Source organism: Kogia breviceps, chromosome 4 (genome assembly GCF_026419965.1).
Source record: "Kogia breviceps isolate mKogBre1 chromosome 4, mKogBre1 haplotype 1, whole genome shotgun sequence".
Lineage (NCBI taxonomy): Eukaryota > Metazoa > Chordata > Mammalia > Artiodactyla > Physeteridae > Kogia > Kogia breviceps.
In genome coordinates, this window is record NC_081313.1 from 175,312,585 (window position 1) to 175,332,594 (window position 20,010).

Sequence of the window (20,010 nt, forward strand, 5' to 3'; positions counted from 1 at the left end):
CACACCCAGCTCTGGAAAACACACCGAGCTCGGTGACCCACTCGGCATCCAGCGTGAGAGAGAAATAACCCACGTGTGTCTCAGAGCGTGGAGCTCGCGTGGGAGCGGGTCGCCGCCGCCCCGGAGCCGCCTGAGTCACAGCTGCGGAGCCGGCACAGGGCTGGATATGATGGTGCAAGAGGGTACTCACATGCTTCACCCCAGGGGGACACGGGGCTGCTGCTGCCCTAACCCGGTCAGGGGACCCGCCAGGAAGTGGCCTTAGGGCCTCAATCCCTGTCCTTTCCCTGCAACTTGCAAAGCACAAGGCCCCAACCTGGCATCACGATGCCTGAAGCCAGGCACTCCAGCACTCTCCGCAGGGCCTCGCCGGCACCCATGGGTCTGTTGGCTGTGCCGATGGACTTCTCACAGAGAAGCTCGAGGGGCTGAAAGGCAAGAGGGACAGTTAGCCACAGTGTCCAGGAGGGAATTGCCTGATGCTGAGGAGCTGCTGCCGTGTGTGTGTGTACGTGTGTGTGTGTGTGCGGGAACGCGTCGAAGACAGGACACCTAGAGTGGGTCTTAACCAACTTTTCCTTAAAGCACTGGACATTAAAGGGGCAGGCTGTGTGGGCCTAGAGGCAAAGTTAAAGCTGTTACATAGGTGCTTATACTTAAAATGTAGCCATTTAAAAACATAAAAAGCATTCTTAACTATAAACAGGCAACTAGCCAAAACTGGCCTTTGGCCCTCAGTTTGCTGACCCCTGTCCAAGAATAGCTACAAAACCTTCTTCACGGAGTGCAATCTGTCATGGTAAGTGTGCCACCTGGCCGGCCCCTGCCTAGGTTGAGCTGTGCACCTTCCATGGGAGTCTGGTCTCACTCTCATCCCCACCCAGGGTGTGGCACACAGTAGTTGCTCAATGAGCAGCTCTGACTGGAGTATCGGCCACACCCTGACAGGCCACTCCAGCCCGTTTACCATTAACATAGTCTTGGGATCTGGGAGGTCTCTGTACACATGACCCAGGGTGGCTATAGCTACAAAGGTGCCTTACCCATCCTCTGAGGGGACCCCAGGTGGGAACGCGGGTGCACAGGTCCCTCAGGACCCGGATGACAATGACACACGACTTCAGCCCGTTGGCTCTGGCCTAGAAGAACAAAGCACAGGCTCTTCACACCGAGGCACCTCCCTGAACACAAGGCAAACATGAAAAACACAAGTCTCAGGGTGCTACTTTGTCAAGGGTAAACGGTGAACGTTCACAACCACCAAGTGTGTGGTCGGCAGCGATTTCACCGAGTGGACGAGAATGATGTTACTCTTGGCACAAAGCAGCAGCTACCCACCTACTCAGTCACAAGCCTCCTTGGGGGTGTCAAATTTGCCTATGCGCGCTCCTTTAGCAACTGCACGCCTGCAGGTGCTAAGTTCAGCACGGTGCTCTTCAATGTTACCGAAACTTTACGGTGAAAATTAGCCAAGTTAAAACTTAGGAATTCTCTACCGAAAGACAAATAGAAGAACAAAATGCAAACCTGGAACCACTTGGCGTGTCGGAGGGACGCCAAGGCAGCAAGGCATTTCTGCCTGTCCAGAACGTCCGGGGGATCGTTGACTGATAGCGTTTCTATTCATGGATGGAATAAGAAGACAAGGTACAGTTTGACCAAGGGGTTTCTGTCAGGTGGAAAGGGGATGTGGCAGCTTCCTAAAGGGCAGCTGAGGCTCCCAGAATCTCAAGTCATCTCCACCCTTGACCAGGGAAGGAGACGCTCAAGTGCATTTAACTCTGCCCCAAGAGGAGATCGTAAAAATCAGAGGCCCCCTCCAAAAAAACCAAAAACCAAAAAACCAAAAACCAAAAAACAACAATAAGAAAAACAAAAACAAAAGTGGGAAGTTACTCTAAAAGGAATAATCCCATGGGGGAGGGGGACAGATAGGTGGATCCTATCTTCTAGGAGAGACTATTACCTTGCTTCCTCCCCAGGATCTCCCAATAAATTAGCTATGCTAAAAAATTCATTAGCAAAAAACGAAAAACAAAACCAAAAACCAAAAACCAAAAACAAAAAGTAGGCGGGGGGGAGTAGAAATGCACTCCCTCTCTGCTTCCCACAGGCCTTCCCCTGAGGCGTCTATGGCAAAGGGGACCACCTCCGCCCACCAGGCGGGACTGCCCTAGCCCCAGCCCTTGACAGAGAGAGTCCTGTTGGTCAAAGGTCCAGCGTCCCTAAATTGATAAGCTAGAAGGGCTCTGGTAGTGAATCAGGTATCGGAACCGAAGGTAATCAAAGAACAGCAACAAGGGCACGGCATGAGCCTGTGCTGCAGCAAAACCGGAGCGTTTGTCGTCGTTTCTGCCATCTGTGCATCAGGGGTTTGGATAAGGCCTGTCACCTTTACTTTGAGGTTGTGAGAGTTGTGACTGAAAAACATCCACCCAGAGATGTATGAGGGGCCCTGGGTGGACTTTGAATCGTGAAAGCATTATCACTGTCTGAGGTTCAAAGACGTGATTTGAAAATTGTTTAAAACTTTATCCAAAACTCTGCATCAGCTCTCTGCATTTCAATCACTGCAACTGATAAAAGCAGCCAATGGAAGAGGACAAACGAAGACGGCCTCGGTTCTGCTGCAACACAAGCCGTTTGCACACGTCCGACGTGATGCTCATGCAGAAACCATCTGGTTGTCTTCCACAATTTAAAAAGCCTATAACCACCAGGGACACGCTTTTCCAAGGCCAGAGACTGGCTCAACAGAAAAAAAATCACATTTAACACCGATGAGAACATCCAAGGATTAAGACAAACAAAAATGGTGCAATCCTCTAGGAAAAGTGCTACTCACTTTTAGTGCAACCGTTTTGTCAAACTCCCAGGACTGAAACCGAGTGGGAGATGTGATCTCAGAGTAAAAGGTGGTCAAAGCTACACCGCTATCCTTTTATCAAAGCAGTCTAAAACTGAATAGCACGTTTGAATCATGAGGGAACACCAAGTTGCCAGTGTCCTGCTGGCCTTTCTCAGCCTCCCTACCTCCAGCTAATACTTTCTCCATTTCTTCTCTGACAACAGGGGATGTCAGGTGGATGGTCAGGGACAATGGAGGCTCTTTTGTGTTTTTTATCACAATCGCAGCATCGTCCACAGATTGGAGTATTTCGTACTTGTCATCTGTAACAGCCTACAAAAGAAAATGCAACTTTCAAACGCACTTTCCCCCCAAGGCTATCGACAGTTCTGTTTAGCTCCTGGTTGCTACAGCTGACAGGCCAGTTTCTTGGACTGTGACTGACAGCAGTGCCTTCAGCCAGGGGTCAGAACCTCCCTCTTGCTGGACAGGTCTTTGGCCATCTTCCAGGTACTCCAAGGAGGAGGTGACTACTTAGAGGAGTGATTTTCACAGGAAGCTTTATAATGCAACGTTAAGAGAGTTTAGGGGCTGGGAGGAGATGAGGGTGTGCATCCTCATTTTGTTGCTTGGTAGTTGTGTAACTGGACAAATCACTTCATCTCATCAAGATTGCGGTTTCTAATCTGTAAAATGGACTTAGTGACACGATGACACGACCGACAGCACAAGGCTGCAGAGGACTTGAACCAGACACTCCGTGGAAAGCACAGCACCCAGCACAGAGTGGGCATCCAGCCACTGCTATTTCCACACCAGGCTGAGCAGCTATCACAGAACGTGGGATGATGAAAACTGTGTGCGGTAAAATAGTTTCATCATATGATGCCTATAAAAGCGCGTACTTGCTGCAAATGCACGTGTCTGTAAGAGGACATTCACAATTGTGACTTCTGCTTTCTTCTTTATACCAGTTTATATGCCTTGATCAAGAAAACTTGAGGGTTTTTCATTTTTGTCAAGAAAAACAAAGTAAATACCACATTACCGGGAGGACAAAGGCACTATGGAAAATCTAAGTTGACTTTTCCCCACCTCAGCACTAGGACACTCTGGGCCAGATCACTCTTGATTGTAGGGCTGTCCTGTGCACTGGAGGACCTCGAGCAACATCTCCAGCCTCTACCTAGGAGATGCCAGTAGCACCCCACTCCTCCTGCTGTGACAACTAAAACTACCTCTAGACTCGCCACATGTCCCATAGGGTGCAAAATCTGCCCCAGTCAAAAACCACTAAGCTAAATTGATTAAAAATATACTTTCTTTGTATCTATCTTTAAAGACTCTTTACAAAAATTGTCTTTCCTTTAGAAACATTTACGTCAACTTAACTTTCTTCACTTAATATACTTTTTATAGACAAAGATTAAAATTAACTGATCATTTCAATTCTGACCTCTGTCCTAAATCCCCAGTTGTCAGTCACACGTGACAGTACATACCTTCTCACGTGATAGAACATACCTTCACACGTGAAAACAAACAGTGTATGTCTCTAAGAGAGTCCTTTACTTTCTTCTTTTGCTTATCCTGTCACTAAATCCAGAGTAAATGTGTCCCGAAGAGGCACTGAGTGGCAGTGACACTCAGAGGTTCTGAAGCCCCAGACCTCACCAGCTGGGTATGTGGGGTCAGTTACTGAGCTCTCCACACCTCAGTCACATCTTTGAAAATACTTAGATGATAAAGCCCTAACTCAGTCATTACGATGAAATGATAAAGAGCTCTTCTGGCCTAGAGTCTGGTGTAGTCGATGCTCAAGAAATGCCAGAGGCTATTATTTATGTAATACTTTTGTAATGAGACAAATAAATCGGTTAAAAAAATTTTTTTTTGCCCAGCTTTGCATCAGGGAGGAAGAGTTAACAACTGTGCTACCTATTCATCCACTCACCCACCCATCCATCACTGGAGCCTGGATGTGAAGGTCATGCCCAGTGCAGCCCCAAAACAGTGCAGCCTCGTGCATGGCAGGCACTGGGCCCTTCTTGGCTGCCAGAGCATCTGGGAGGCTCTGCAGCGTCCTGCCTGTTACCTACAGAAGGTGTGAGCACAGCAGGTGCAAAGCTGGGTTTGGAGCATGCCTCTTGGCACACAGTGCGGTTGGGCACCTCTTCCCCTGGCCACCCTCTAACCCCAGTGGTGGCGGTCACACTCACAGCGAGCTGGATGGCCAGGTTGTCAGCCACCTTGTCCAGGAGGGCGGTCGTGGGCTTCTCCTTACACAGCAGCACCAGCTCCAGGTCCAGGTCCCCCTTGAGCAGCAGGCCCTTTGCCACGAGGCCAACGCGCATCACGCCCCTCAGGGTTCTGGTCACGTGCTCTGCCTTCTGCTCCCTGAGGGACAGCCCGACACATGCTCAGTGAGAGATTCCGTCTGGCCAGAACCCAGGGGTCCTGGAAAGGCTGGAGTTTCTTAGAAAAGGAGGTGCTCAACCCTACCCTGGCCAGTCTCCCTAGAAAGGAGAAAGGAAAAAACAAAACAAACACACGAACAAACAAAACCCCCCACCCTACAAAACCAACTTACCCGGCCCCTTCTTTGGTCTCGTCCTCTGGGGGCACATCCACGTTCTCAGACTCGGCGTGATCGCCGCTGCCTTTCTCCTGCTCATCGATCCAGTCGGACACAGCTTTGAGAGCCCGCTCCGTGTGGGACACCATGTTCTGGACTGCCTCCAGCTCCTCTTGTGTTGGATAAACGGAAGAATGCTTTGCCATCACATGGCGATCATCATTCACAAAAATTCTCACTGGACGCTGGAAACGTGAAAAATTAGTTAAAAACAATGCAACTTGACGCTTATCTTTTAAGCTGTACAACTGAGAATTATGCATATGAAAATAAAACTATATGAACATATCTGAAAGCCTGAGAAGGACAACCAAACATAACAGCTGTGCTTTTTCTAGGTGGTGGGAGGAAGGGGGCATTTACTTTACATGTTTTTATATTAGAATTGTTACACTATGTACCTGAAAAAAGTCCAATGAAAAATGATTACAGAATCAAATGCTTTGGGGAGGCAGGATAGTGAAGGGGATTAAGAGGAACAAACTACTAAGTATAAAATAAGCAAGTTACAAGGACACAATGAACAGGATGGGGAAGGTAGCCAATATTTTATAAAAACTTTATATGGAATATAGTCTACAATAAGTATCAAATTACTGTTGCACCCCTGAAACTAATATGATATTGTAAGTCAACTACTTCAATTTAGAAAAAAGAATCAAATGCTTTGGGGCAACACTACAAACATTTTTGTACGTGAATGAAGAAACAGTATCTCTGATTAAGAAAAAAACTTTCTTACCATTTTTACTTCTTTTTCTGTAGTGTCTGGAAATCAAACTTTTGCTTATCTTTTCAAATTGTGACAGATTTCCTTGGTGTTATCAATACTTCAACTATCTATAAGATCAGAGAATCTTTTTAGTTTCACATATTTCACCAATGGATGAATCTTAGCAGTCAGATATTCAGCAGGATGCAAGCAGCTCTGCCTCAGGAAGGAGGTCCGTCCACACAGCAGGACACATCTTTATTTCCAAGTAACCACTAAGCCACGGTACAAACAACTAATTATAAAATTCCATAAAAATGAAAACAGCTGGTTTCTAGAAGGCGCGTCTCACTTCGGGCCCACACTCAGGTGATTTCTACTTTTTTAAAAATCCATTTTCATCGTATCTTTCTAGAAGTATGCCAATATTTACAAATAGAAAATAAACCTTTTAACAAGCCTCCAGAAAACGGTACAGGTGAAAATGTTCAGCAAAATCTTGGTATTTGGAGAAGAAAAAGAGAGGGAAAGAGCTCTGGTCCTTGAGGGTAATGAAGAGATGGAAGGAAAGCAGGAAACAGAGGGCTCAAAAGGCTTCTGTAAACTGGAGAGGCAAGAACCTTCTGAAACGTCAGGTGGATGTGGCCACTGCAGCACGTGGACACACCTGTGGGTTCAATTCTGGAGTGGTTGAGACAACTGAAATACACAACAGAAGTCTTCGAGACAAACGTAGCTATAATTACAATTTTGGACTCTAAATAACATGCTGACTACAACCTACTCAATTCCCACTCTATGCAAACAGTCTGGTCCACACTGAAATCTTCCAAATGAGTAAACAACCAAAAAAAATCCCATCAGCGTAATAGGCAACAGATGAACCCACCCATTCCCTCCAGCCACATAACAGCTAACCACATAACCCTTCGATCCATACCAGTTACCAGCCAGGGCAGCAGGTTCATCTCGGAAACGCACCCCCTTCAAGGATAAACTCCAACATGACTAACCAGAATAATTTCCCACAATGCTTCAGGACTACCTAGCAATCTCATCGAAAACTTAAGGGTTCCAAAGTAGAACTTGAAAATCTAAGGGTGGAATGACAGGCGATGCCCCTGCAGAGCCAGGCAAAAGGACAGGTGACATCAAATGCTTCTTGACATGGGAGGGAGGAGTGGAGGACCAGTCCCTGGGCTCAGCTCCTGGCTGTGCCTGGGCCCTTGTGGTAGTCACCAAGTGGGAGCTTTTGCAAAGATGTGGGCCTGAAACTTCGCCAGCTGGGCCACTACCTGTGTGTGGCCTTGAAGTTTCATTGGAGTTTCCTTCTAACCTGCAACATGAATCTACTCCTCTACCTCTTCAAGGGGATTGTGAAAATTAAATGAGTTGACCTATGGAAAGCATGGAGCATAAATCCCACAGACCCGCAAAAACAGCACCAACTTCTGCTACAGACAAGATGTACATCACTGGCTGTTGTAGGGACGGAGCACATGCAAAAGCACATCCTGTATTAAGGAATAATTGTTCATTCAGTTAGGAACGAATGATATTACGGCTGTGTTTGAAAAGAACGTCTTTGGGGTTTCCCTGGTGGCGTAGTAGTTAAGAATTCATCTGCCATTGCAGGGGACACAGGTTTGATCCCTGGTCCAGGAAGATCCCACATGCCGCGGAGCATCTAAGCCCGTGTGCCACAACTACTGAGCCTGCACTCTAGAGCCCGTGAGCCAAAACTACTGAAGCCTGTGCGCCTAGAGCCCATGCTCTGCAACAAGAGAAGCCACCGTGATAAGCCCGCGCAGCAACGAAGACCCAACGCAGCCAAAATAAATAAAATACCTTATTTTTTTAAAAAAAGACAATGTCTTTATCTGTTAGATACATACTTAAGATAAATTTATGGCTTAAACTACATGCCTGGTATTTGCTCTAAAATACTCCAGTGAGGTGGGGAGTGGAGAAGGGAAAAGGATAAAACCAACACTGGAAAATGTTGATACCTGCTGAAGATGAGGATGGGTATACTGGGATCACTTGTGCATGCTTGAAAATTTCCATAATAGTTTTTGGGTTTTTTTAAAAAAGTGAGTAGTAAACAAGAATTCTTACAAAAGTGCAACCATGGCAGGTAATCTAAAATTTAAAGCAAAGCTCAGAAAACCAATTCTAAACTGACAAGAGGCAGGCCATCAGAAATCACAGCTGATTGGTGAGAAGCCCATGTTAAACAGCCACCAGTCCTGGCCGTGTCTATACTGAAACTTCATCAATCTGATAATGAAGGATGATGTTTAAAACTGTATTTACTTATTCAAAAGTATTCAGCATGCACCTCCCCTGTGCCAGGCCCTGAGCTAGATGCTGGGACAGTGATGAACACAGCACACAAGTCCCCCATTTCCTGTGGACCTGGCCAGTGAGTGTACCCTAAAGGAGAAACGCCTTCCCTCCAAATCCAACATGGTGTCCGGAGCCAATGCATCACTGTACACTTACCATCTCTTCATCTTACATTCTTCCTCCACCACAGATATCAGATGTAGAGACTTGAAAATAACTGAGCTTAAACTGAGATCCCAGGTGACTAAGACCTTTTTATTCAGGGTTTTGTAGGACTGATATTGTCTAAAATCTTCTAAAAGGAGCTCCTGGAAGAAATGGTTGATTCAGCACCTGATGCACAACTATAATGAGTGAGCCTGGGTCACACTGCAGTGTCAGAAAGCAAGGAAACATGCACAGATTACTGGAGGCTTGTCCAAAGGACAATTGAGCTGACCTGTGAGCACTTCCAGTGGCTACATTTGGGGCAACTATCAAAAAAGAAAATGGAAAAAAAAAAAGCTTCCACACAGATGAAGTTCTCGAACTCAGCAGAACAGCCAGAACTCATCAGTGGTTGCCTCTGGGGGATGGTGGCAGGACACACCTGGGAAGGGGTCCTGGAAACCTTCTGGGGTGATGGTCATGGTCTACATATTGGTAATACTGATGGGGACATGCACTGGTCAAAATCCATTGAATTGGATATTCAAGATCTGTACATTTACTTCAAAAGAAAAAAAATGTAAATAAATACTGGACTCTAGTTAATATTTAGAGGAAAGACTACAACTTTCTGCTACTTTGAAAAGCATTGTAAAAATAGATTGTTAATTATATTTCAATAAAATGAAGCAGACTGAAAGACGAAAAGAACAGAGAGACGGAGAGACATGTGAAACACAACTAAAGTCAGATGTCAATGGCAGATAGGACTTCCCTGGTGGCATAGTGGTTAAGAATCCATCTGCCAATGCAGGGGACATGGGTTTGATCCCTGATCTGGGGAGATCCCACATGCCGCAGAGCAACTAAGCCCATGCGCCACAGCTACTGAGCCTGCGCTCTAGAGCCCTCGAGCTACAACTACTGAGCCCGCATGCCACAACTACTGAAGCCCGTGCACCTAGAGCCCATGCTCTGCAACGAGAAGCCACCACAACAAGAAGCCCGCGCACCGCAACGAAGAGTAGCCCCCGCTCGCCACAACTAGAGAAAGCCCACGCGCAGCCACGAAGACCCAACGCAGCCAAAAGTGAGTAAATAAAATAAAATGAAACATTAAAAAAAGATATTCACTGTGTAAAACATCAGCCCATCACAAGCCCTCAAGGACATTTGTGCGCCCCCAAATGCTCCTGTCTTCAGGAAACGTCCCGCAGCAAGGTTTCCATCTGCTGTCTTCACTGCTAAAACTCGGAGCATGGCTGTGGCCTCTGCTCCAGCAGACTGCCTCACTTGAGAGGCAGGCCCAAGAAGGGACCCCTAAAGGGAAACACTGGGCTGTGGCTAACTCTGACCACCACCCTTGGCCCATCTGTGATCCTTTCATCCCCTGGCCCTCCTCCCTCAGGCCAGGCCTTAGTGGCGATGGCTTCTGATTCAGGGGGACAAAGCGAGTAAGAGTACTTATTCTGTGAACTAAAACAAACACGTAAAAACCGAAGCCGGGAATTCCTGGGCGGTCCAGTGGTTAGACTTCTGTACTCTCAATGCCAAGGGTACGAGTTCAGTCCCTGGTTGGGGAACTGAGATCCCATCCCACGATCCGCATGGCAGAGCAGAAAATAAATAAATAATATGAACTGGAGTCAGTATTTCTTTGCAGGGCAACAAAACCGGCCTCACTTGCCTCTGTGGGAGCCTGTCATCCAAATCAGCCTCTTGGAAGCCAGCTGCTCCAGTCCTGAATACCAGAGAATCCACCTCATTTAACCTCCTTCTCAAGATTTTGAGGAACACCACTGGCAAGAAACACACAATACCCACCTATATATGCAACACTCCACTGCCCCTGCCAATCTAACTTTAAACCCAAGCCTTGAAAGGCTCACAGAGCTGCTCCTGCAACCTCATTCAGGATTCAAACCAGGCCCAACTGAAGACTGATATTTACCAGCCCAGCCTCTCTGAAAAGAAGTCCAAGTAAAGAACGAGTGAAGAGCGAAGAACCAGGATCTTAAACAACCTCTGTGTGGTTTTGGGATGTTCTAACATGCAGGGATCAGGTTTCTTTCTTTTGTTCTCAAAACCAGCCCCCCCAGAGCTGCAGAGTTACAGAAGTTTAAACCACAGCATGCGGTGAGATGACCATTTCTCTGACCTCTCACTAACTGGAATATGCCGTTCATGACCACTTGCTGCCAGGGAAGAAACGTGCCCAAGTCAGCATGTGTGGATCAACACGTCTGTAGAATGAATGAACAGGTGTAGTGACAACACCCCAACAGGTATGGCCCCACCTATTTTCCAGAGTAAATTTCCCCATCCAGGGTACTTCACAAAACCTTAGAGTCCCAGTCACTCCTAGAAATGGTCCCAAACTGGACGCTCCTCTTAAAGAGACCTAATTAGGCTTTAAAAGGTACAGGACCCAATCCTGGTTCCCTGACCTCTGGAAATATAATCCCATCTTGGAACGCAATGTGAAATAATACACACATACAACCACTAAATGACTCCTTAAACTTTTACAGATTCACATCATCGAGGATATATAGAAAATAATTTTAACAAAGCAATCCAGCCAGAAGAAGCCAATCTAAAATCTGATTATGGATGCCACTCTGAGAAATTTTTTAATTCAAGACATATCTTAAGCCTAGTGCAATGGTTCCCAGTTCTGTCCCCAACAGTGTTTTTACTGGTTCATAGGGAGGTATAAAGTTAGGAATAAAGATGTTCACAAACATTTTCAATTTAAAGGACTGTCCTTGGGACTTCCCTGGTGGCACAGTGGTTAAGAATCCGCCTGCCAGGGCTTCCCTGGTGGCGCAGTGTTTGAGAATCCGCCTGCCGATGCAGGGGACACGGGTTCAAGCCCTGGTCTGGGAAGATCCCACATGCCGCGGAGCAACTGGGCCCGTGAGCCACAATTACTGAGCCTGCGCATCTGGAGCCTGTGCTCCGCAACAAGAGCAGCCGCGATAGTGAGAGGCCCGCGCACCGCGATGAAGAGTGGCCCCCGCTTGCCGCAACTGGAGAAAGCCCTCGCACAGAAACGAAGACCCAACACAGCCATAAATAAATAAATAAATAAAAATTTTAAAAAAAGAATCCGCCTGCCAGCGCAGGGGATACGGGTTCTAGCCCTGGTCCAGAAAGATCCCACATGCCGCGGAGCACCTAAGCCCGTGCGCCACAACTACTGAGTCCGCGTGCCACAACTGCTGAAGCCCACGCCTAGAGCCTGTGCTCCACAACAAGAGAAGCCACTGCAATGGGAAGCCCGCGCACAGCAATGAAGTGCAGCCCCCGCTCACCACAACTAGAGAAAGCCCGCGTGCAGCAAACAAGACCCAACAAAGCCAAAAACAAATTAAAGAAGAAAGGACTGTCCTTTACTCTAAATTTATTTTCTTCCTATATGTTCAGTATTAAAACATCCTTTTTCTTATGAAAAGGTGGAGATGGAGTATGTTAACTAATTAAAAAGATATTTTAACTGGTAAATGCAGGTTGTTTCCTAGACTGCTTCTGGAACTATAACTGGTCTGTGAGACCCAGGTCTCCAGGCCCAATGACACCGTGGAACAGCCACAGGTCTCAGAAACAGAAGCCCAAGGTTTGCGCCCACCTGGGCTTTCCAACCTGGCCACTGTGGAACCTGCAACAAATCCCTTTATCTTTTCAGAGCTGGGTCAAAAATGAGATTAAAACACTACCTACACCTCAGAGCCACAAACAGTAAGGATTAAAGGTGACAAGGTGGAAAAATGCTCTATCAGCTGTAAAACTACAAATGCAATGTATTGAAGGAGTAATTTCAGCTACTCTTGGATGAACCAACAGAAATATTTCAACATCTGCCTGTGAAAAAATATTACAGCAAAAAGGTTTAAAGTGACTCCAAGTGGGAACTTTTCTTTTTTCTTTCTTTCCTTTTTTTTTTTTGTGGTACACGGGGTTCTCACTGTTGTGGCTTCTCCCAGACGCGCAGGCTCAGCGACCATCCGCTCCCGCTCTGCGGCATGTGGGATCTTCCCAGACCGGGGCACGAACGCTTGTCCCCTGCATCGGCAGATGGACTCTCAACCACTGCGCCACCAGGGAAGCCCCCAAGTGGGAATTATTAAACTCTTTTAGCAACATGCCCTTCAGGCAGCAAGGGGGGAAGGGAAGCCAGCTTAGAAATCCTTGAGGGGGGAGGGGCAGGCAGTGGCAACCTTTCCCTGTGTTCCCATGGGGGAGCCTCAGATATTTTTTTTTCATTTATTTTATTTTATTTATTTTTGGCTGCGTTGGGTCTTCGTTGCTGCACGTGGGCTTTCTCTAGCTGCAGAGAGCTGGGGTTCTTCGTTTCGCTGCACTGGCTTCTCAGTGAGGTGGATTCTCTTTGTTGTGGAGCACAGGCTCTAGGCCCACAGGCTTCACTAGCTTGTGGCACGCGGGGTCAGTAATTGTGGTGCATGAGCTTAATTGCTCCACAGCATGTGGGATCTTCCCGGGCCAGGGACTGAACCCGAGTCCCCTGCATTGGCAGGCGGATTCTTAACCACTGAGCCACCAGGGAAATCCCCAGTTTTTCTAAAAACTAGTTTCTAGTTAAGAAAAAAAAAAAAAAAGACTGTCTCTCAAAGGATGTTAAATATTAACATAACATGCAAACTGTGAATTATTTTAGCGGGTAAGAGTTTCTTTTTCAAATGAAACTTTTTAATTTTGGGATATTGTAGCTTCTCATGCAGCTGTAGGAAATAACAGAGAGATCCCCCCAGTTTCCCCCAATGGCAACATCTTGCAAACTCTAGAACAATATCACAACCGCAATCAGATACAGACTGCTGCTGTCACAAGGATCCTCCTGTTGCCCTTTATAGTCCATTCACCTCCCAACTGTCCCCCCTCCCCAATGCCTAACCCCTAGCAACCACTAATCCTTTTAAGGTTTCTGTAATTTTAGCATTCCAAGAATGTTATATTAATGGAATTGTAAAGCATACAACTTTTCAGGATTGGCTTGTCTCTTGCAGCGTAACTGCCTCAAGATTCATCCAAGTTGTGTGTGTACTGACAGTTTGTTCTTTATTATTGCTAACTAGTATTCCACGATAAGGATGTACCATAGTGTAACCATTCACCCATTAAAGGACATCTGGGTGGGTTCTAGTTCTTGGCTGTTATAAATAAATATTAAGAGCCACTATGAGCCATGGGGCCGGGCTGGTCATTTCCATATTAGGGAATTTAGACTTTTTTTTTTTTGAATTATGAATACACAGTAAGAATTATTAACCTGCAAAAGCTCTAAATGTACCACCGAAAAGCAAGCCTAACTTACCACATTCATCCTTTACACACACACACACCACACACTCAGATAAAAGAAAGAAATCAGTTCAAAGGCAAGCAGCACAAAAGCAAGTGGCCTAGAAGATTATCCCAGTAAGACTTTACCCTTGAGCTTGAACCACGATCCTAATGGAAATCATATAAATGGCTGTTTCAAGGAAAATTACCATGAACCTCAAATTGCCAATAGCACCTCTTCTCATTAATCACCTAAGATTAAAAAAAAATAATCTGGAACAAATTTACAGACTCTAATAAAAGGACACACATTCAACTTTGTAATCTTATATGGACAAGAAAATATCACTTGGACAAGTAAACTCAACTAGAGCCACGTTTTCCATTTCTTCATTATGTGAACATCCAATGAGAAGAGAAAAAAATTAAATTTCAACTGGATATCATTTCACAAAACATCTGAAAACACCTGACATTAAAAGTTTGAATGAAGGACTTCCCTGGTGGTCCAGTGGCTAAGACTTCGCCCTCCCAATGCAGGGGGCCCGGGTTTGATCCCTGGTCGGGGAACTAGATCCCAAACGCTGCAACTAAGACCCAATACAACCAAATAAGTAAATTTTTTTTTTTTAAAGTTTGACTGAATTTCCAATTGCTACTTATAATAGTATCACCTAAAAAGTGATGTCTAGGGCTTCCCTGGTGGCGCAGTGGTTGAGAATCCGCCTGCCGATGCAGGAGACACGGGTTCGTGCCCTGGTCCGGGAAGATCCCACATGCCGCGGAGCAACTTAAGCCCGTGAGCCATGGCCGCTAGGCCTGCGCGTCCGGAGCCTGTGCTCCGCAACGGGAGAGGCCACAACAGTGAGAGGCCCGCACACCGAAAAAAAAAAAAAAAAAAAAAAAAAAAAGTGATGTCTAGGAAAAATCCCACAGAGATTTAATAGAACACAACAATGGCAAGAAACAATTTCTTTTAGAAAGTCAGCACACTGACAAGCCTCCCCAACAAACACATGCCTACCCTGCTTTCAGTATTATTTCTGTAACACTGTTAGCACCACAGAGGCAGCACCGACTTACCCTAAATAACAAAGCAGGAGGGAAACTAGTGGCTTCAGACAAAATTATCAAATGCTCCAGCAGAAGACTAAAGTCCGCCTCATCTCTTCAGGGCCGCAACCCCATTTCACTAACCAACAGTGTGCAGGCTCCCATCAAACCGCTATTTGCCTCTAATTCAGAACCCTGCCACTGGAAAAAGAAATCAAATCTTTCTTGCCCAGGACTTTGCTAATACAAAATATAATATATAATAATATACAGAGGGACTTCCCTGGTGGTGCAGTGGTTAAGAATCCGCCCGCCAAGGCAGGGGACACAGGTTCGAACCCTGGTCTGGGAAGATCCCACATGCTGCAGAGCAACTAAGCCCATGAGCCACAACTACTGAGCCTGTGCTCTAGACCCCATGAGTCACAACTACTGAAGCCCACGCGCCTAGAGCCCCGTGCTCCGCCAACAAGAAAAGCCACTGAAATGAGAAGCCCCCGCCTGCTGCAACTAGAGAAAGCCCGCACGCAGCAACAAAGACCCAACACAGCCATAAATAAATAAATTAATTAAAATAATAATAATAATAATACACAGAGCCTAAAAATCCTAACTCCTGAGAATATTCGATCAAAGCAACATGCAAATCAAATATCACCATTTTGTGGGCCATACCTGCTAATACTAGATGGTGACACTTTACACATCTTTCAAGACTGCACAAGGTTAAGCAACTTAATGACAAAATGTAGCAGGAGGGCAAGTCCAAGTTTCCAGGGGGAAGGAATCATTCCTCTGAGATGTAAAAGGTGAAATCAGGAGGAACTGGGGAGAAAGATGAGAAAGGTAAATAAGAAGGAGCTGCCTCAGCCCAAAGAAAACTTCTAAAGCCTTTTTCAAAAGTGAGCACACAGGGGTTCCCTCGCGGCGCAGTGGTTAAGAATCTGCCTGCCCATGCAGGGGACACGGGTTTGAGCCCTGATCAGGGAAGATCCCACATGCTGTGGAGCAACTAAGCCCGTGAGCCTCAACTACTGAGCCTGCGCTCTAGAGCCCATGCACCACAACTATTGAGCCCATGCACCACAAATACTGAAACTCACATGCCTAGAGCCCATGCTCCGCAACAAGAGAAGACACCACAATGAGAAGCCCGCGCACCACAATGAAGAGTAGTCCGTGCTAGCTGCAACTAAAAGAAAGCCCACATGCAGCAACGAGGACCCAATGCAGCCAAAAATAAATAATTTTTAAAAAGTGAGCACACTTCCAACTCCCACATGCTGCTGAAGCCTACAAGTGCTGCCTATGTTTAACCAAAGAGAAGAGGCTTATAGACTTGTAAAAGACTCTTTCCTCATCAGCGACTCCACCTGTCCCTACGTGGTAAACTTAACCAGGAGAGCATGAGCACCATATTTGTGACATCAAAATATTAACAGCCAGTGGACTTCCCTGATGGTGCAGTGGTTAAGAATCCACCTGCCAATTCAGGGGACACGGGCTTGAGCCCTGGTCTGGGAAGATCTCACATGCTGCGGAACAACTAAACCCGTGCGCCACTACTGCTGAGCCTGCGCACTATGGCCTGCGAGCCACAGCTACTGAGCCCGCGTGCCACAACTACTGAAGCCGGCGCGCCTAGAGCCCCTGCTCTGCGATGAGAAGCTACAGCAATGAGAAGCCTGCACACCACAATGAAGAGCAGCCCCCACTCGACGCCGCCAACTAGAGAAAGCCTGCGCGCAGCAACGAAGACCCAACGCAGCCAAAATAAATTAAAAAACCCAAAGTGTTCTCCTTAAACTGAGAAAAGAAAACATATTAACAGCCAGGACTTCCCTGGTGGCACAGTGGTTAAGAATCCGCCTACCAACGTAAGGGACATGGGTTCGAGCCCTGGTCCGGGAAAAATCCCACATGCCACGGAGCGACTAAGCCCGTGTGCCACAACTACTGAGCCTGCGCTCTAGAGCCTGTGAGCCACAACTACTGAACCCGCATGCCTCAACTACTGAAGCCCATGCACCTAGGGCATGTGCTCCACAAGAAGAGCCAACGCAATGAGAAGCCCGCGCACCACAATGAACAGTGGCCCCCAATCACAGCAACTAGAAAAAGCCCACGCACTGCAATGAAGACCCAACGCAGACAGAAAAATAAATAAAATTAAAAATACATAATATATGTATATTAGCAGCCACTCCTACCAATACTTTTTTGTTTGTTTGTTTTAATGAGAAAGAAATTTAAGAAAAATAAGAGACAGCCTTAGATTCCTCACTCCCAGGAATATGGGCATCTCCTCGAGTACAATGGAAGTAGTTAAAGGAACTTTTACCTACAAGCACTGGACAAATTCAATCAGGAAAAAATAAAGAAAAACTGCAAATGATTAGGTACCACTCCACTCCAGAAACAGGGAGAGTCCCAGGCTGGCCCAAGCTTCAGCAGGGAAGGGAGACCCTGATAAATCAGTGCCCAGTGCTAGCAAGGCCAAGCCTGGCAGTAACGGCCTGCCTCCAATCAATTCAGACAACGCTAGGGTCTGCACAGATTCTATTCACAGGGACCAGGAGCTGTCCACAAGGCCAAGAGACAGCTAAGGGGTAAAGACCCCAGGACTAGTTACAGGGATAGTAGCACCTGCCAGTGCCCTGGGGCCTCCCCCCCCCAATTCCAGCTGTGAATGAGCCTCTGGTTCCCATACTTCATTCACAGTCTTAGCGGCTGCTGTAACTACATCCCATTAGACCACACACAAAGCATAGTGGCAGCACTGTGAGCAATCCATGGAGATTCCAGACCACAAATACCTGAGGAAAAGAGCCTAGAGTCGTAAATTTCAGTCCTAACTTCGGGTGACACCTTGTGTTTTCCCATGGACTCCAAATATGCCAACCAGACCACTCATTTTAAAGACATCACAGTCCTAAGCAATCATAAAAAGACTCAGAATCACTGAAATGCCCGAGTCTGGAAAAGGTTAACCAATGCTTCCTTGCTGATCGATCAGGTCCCCTAGGCAGAACCCCAAGCAACTTGCAAACAGTTATGGAAATATTGAGAAGAGATTGCTTACTCTCCCTAGGTTTAGACAGTGAACTGAGGAGAGAGCATGCTGATCACTGTACACCCCAAATAATTCCCCCAGGCGGAGTATTACCCGGGACAGAACCTCAAGTGCAACCCCAAGAATCTGTCACTCAACTACCTGAGAAAATAAGGTAGAAAAGGGAAAGGATTTCAAGTTCTCATGCTTGGGTCCCAATCTTGCAGATCACACGACACTCAAACATCGCACCAGATCAGTTTTGAGGGAGAATGAATGCCAAGTCCTAAGCAATCTGGAGAAAAATTCAACGTCAATGAAACACCTGAATTAAAAAGAAAAAAGATTAAACCCTCCGCCAAATCTGGCTCCTGATCTGGGGGAGGCCTAGGTAGCCAGAGATTTGGGAACCCCATGAAGCCTCCTTTGCAATCCAAATAATGATGGGGTTCCAAGGAGGGGGTCTGCCTCTCTGCCCCACGTAAGGACAAAGAAGGCGACATTTCCCGCCTCGCGAACCTGGGACCCTCCTGGAACTCGGGGCGGGACTGGGACAAAGAGAAGGACAGATGGGAAGGGGGGTCGCCCCCGCAGCGCGGGTCAGGATGCTCCCGGCCAGAGGGGGGTGTGTGCTGCCTGCACGTGCGCGCGTGCGCGCGTAGCGCCACAACAGACAAAGCCCGGCTCGGGGGAGGCGGCGGCCGGGGGCCCGGTGCGCGCGCACCCCCCGCGAGAGGCGCCGCCGCCGGCCGAGGGGCCGCGAGGGGGGGCGGATGCGCGCGCACCGGGCCCTCGCCGCCGCCATTTTGTTTCCTCGGCACAATGGGGGAGAGTAACGGCCGAGCGCGGGAGCAAGGCTGGCAAGGAAGGAATGAGCCAAGCGCCAGGGCGAGAGGACCGGGCGGGAAGCGAGGAGTGCGGGGCGCCTCGGGCCTTGTCACCGCGACTCTTCAGCCGAGCCCGCGCTGAGTGGGAAGACGGGCGGGGGGAGGGGGAGAGGCGGGAGCGGGCCCGGCCACCGCCACATTGACTCTTACCTTGTCCGCGTCCCCTTCTCCGACCGCAGCCGCCGCCCTCCTGCCAGAGCCCGCCGGGGTCTCGCCCCAAAAGCCACGCGGTGCGCACCGGGCTGCTGAGTCCAACTGCAATGGCGAGAAGAGGAGGAGGAGGAGCCGGAGCCGGGGTCGGGGGCGAGCGGGCGGGCGCGCGCCGGGGAGGTGCGGGGGCACGTGACCGGCCGGAGCCCCGCCCCTTCGACGCCGCGTTGCCGCTCGACGCAGGCCCAGCCGGAGAGGGAGGGAGGGACAAAGACAGATAAGGAGGCGGGCCCTAGTCACGTGACAGAACCGTAGGCGTTACGTGGCGTCAGAGCGTTTCCCTCCCATTTCCACGCCTCTACTTGATCATGTGACAGTGGCAAATTCAGCGTTCTCCTTGGCCACGTGACAAGGAACTTGGCGCCTTCCCGTTGTCGTATTGGTAGGCGTGCGTCATGTGACAACATCGCGGCTCTTTTTTCAATGGTGGTTTTTGAGAGGCCATTACCACGTGAGGCAGGGCGAGCGGCTGAGTCTCTCAGCGGCTGTTAGTTTACGCGCCTGCGCGGACGCCATCTTACACTCGTTGAAGTACGTTGGCGGAAACGGGTCTTAGAAGCTCGAGTGTGAGCGTATTCATAGTGGCTTGTTCTCGGTAGAGGAGGTTCGGCCTCCAATCGAGGGATTCCCGCGGAACTTCCCCCCCACTGTCCGCATCTCCTGCGACAGGCCGAGCAGACTCGAGGTGCGTGTGCGAGGAACGGGCGGGCCGAGCTCCTCGTTGCTGCCCCGGGAGTGGTGCCAGCGAGCGCTCGGGGTCTTTGGTGTTAACATTTTATCCGGTGTAGCGCCCAGCCGGATTGCGGAGCCTCT

General features: G+C 48.0%; 1 protein-coding gene across 6 annotated transcripts in view; it reads right to left on the bottom strand.

Moving 5' to 3' along the window:
• ILF3 (interleukin enhancer binding factor 3) overlaps positions 1 to 19,207 on the bottom strand; it is a 28,711-nt gene extending 9,504 nt beyond the window's left edge. For 3 of the 6 annotated variants that reach the window (XM_067032801.1, XM_067032799.1, XM_067032803.1), the window contains exons 1-8: positions 8,701 to 8,837; positions 6,226 to 6,323; positions 5,439 to 5,668; positions 5,068 to 5,245; positions 3,034 to 3,181; positions 1,528 to 1,619; positions 1,044 to 1,139; positions 317 to 428 (exon numbers count right to left, since the gene is read on the bottom strand). In XM_067032801.1, coding sequence (XP_066888902.1) covers positions 317 to 428; positions 1,044 to 1,139; positions 1,528 to 1,619; positions 3,034 to 3,181; positions 5,068 to 5,245; positions 5,439 to 5,668; positions 6,226 to 6,228 — 859 coding nt within the window. In that variant the 5' untranslated portion in view covers positions 6,229 to 6,323; positions 8,701 to 8,837. Of the gene's footprint in view, positions 1 to 316; positions 429 to 1,043; positions 1,140 to 1,527; positions 1,620 to 3,033; positions 3,182 to 5,067; positions 5,246 to 5,438; positions 5,669 to 6,225; positions 6,324 to 8,700; positions 8,839 to 15,723; positions 15,874 to 18,262; positions 18,396 to 19,137 lie in introns of those variants that run through there. The other 3 variants (XM_059062098.2, XM_067032800.1, XM_067032802.1) reach the window with 3 other exon arrangements.
• Positions 19,208 to 20,010: the final 803 nt, after the last annotated feature.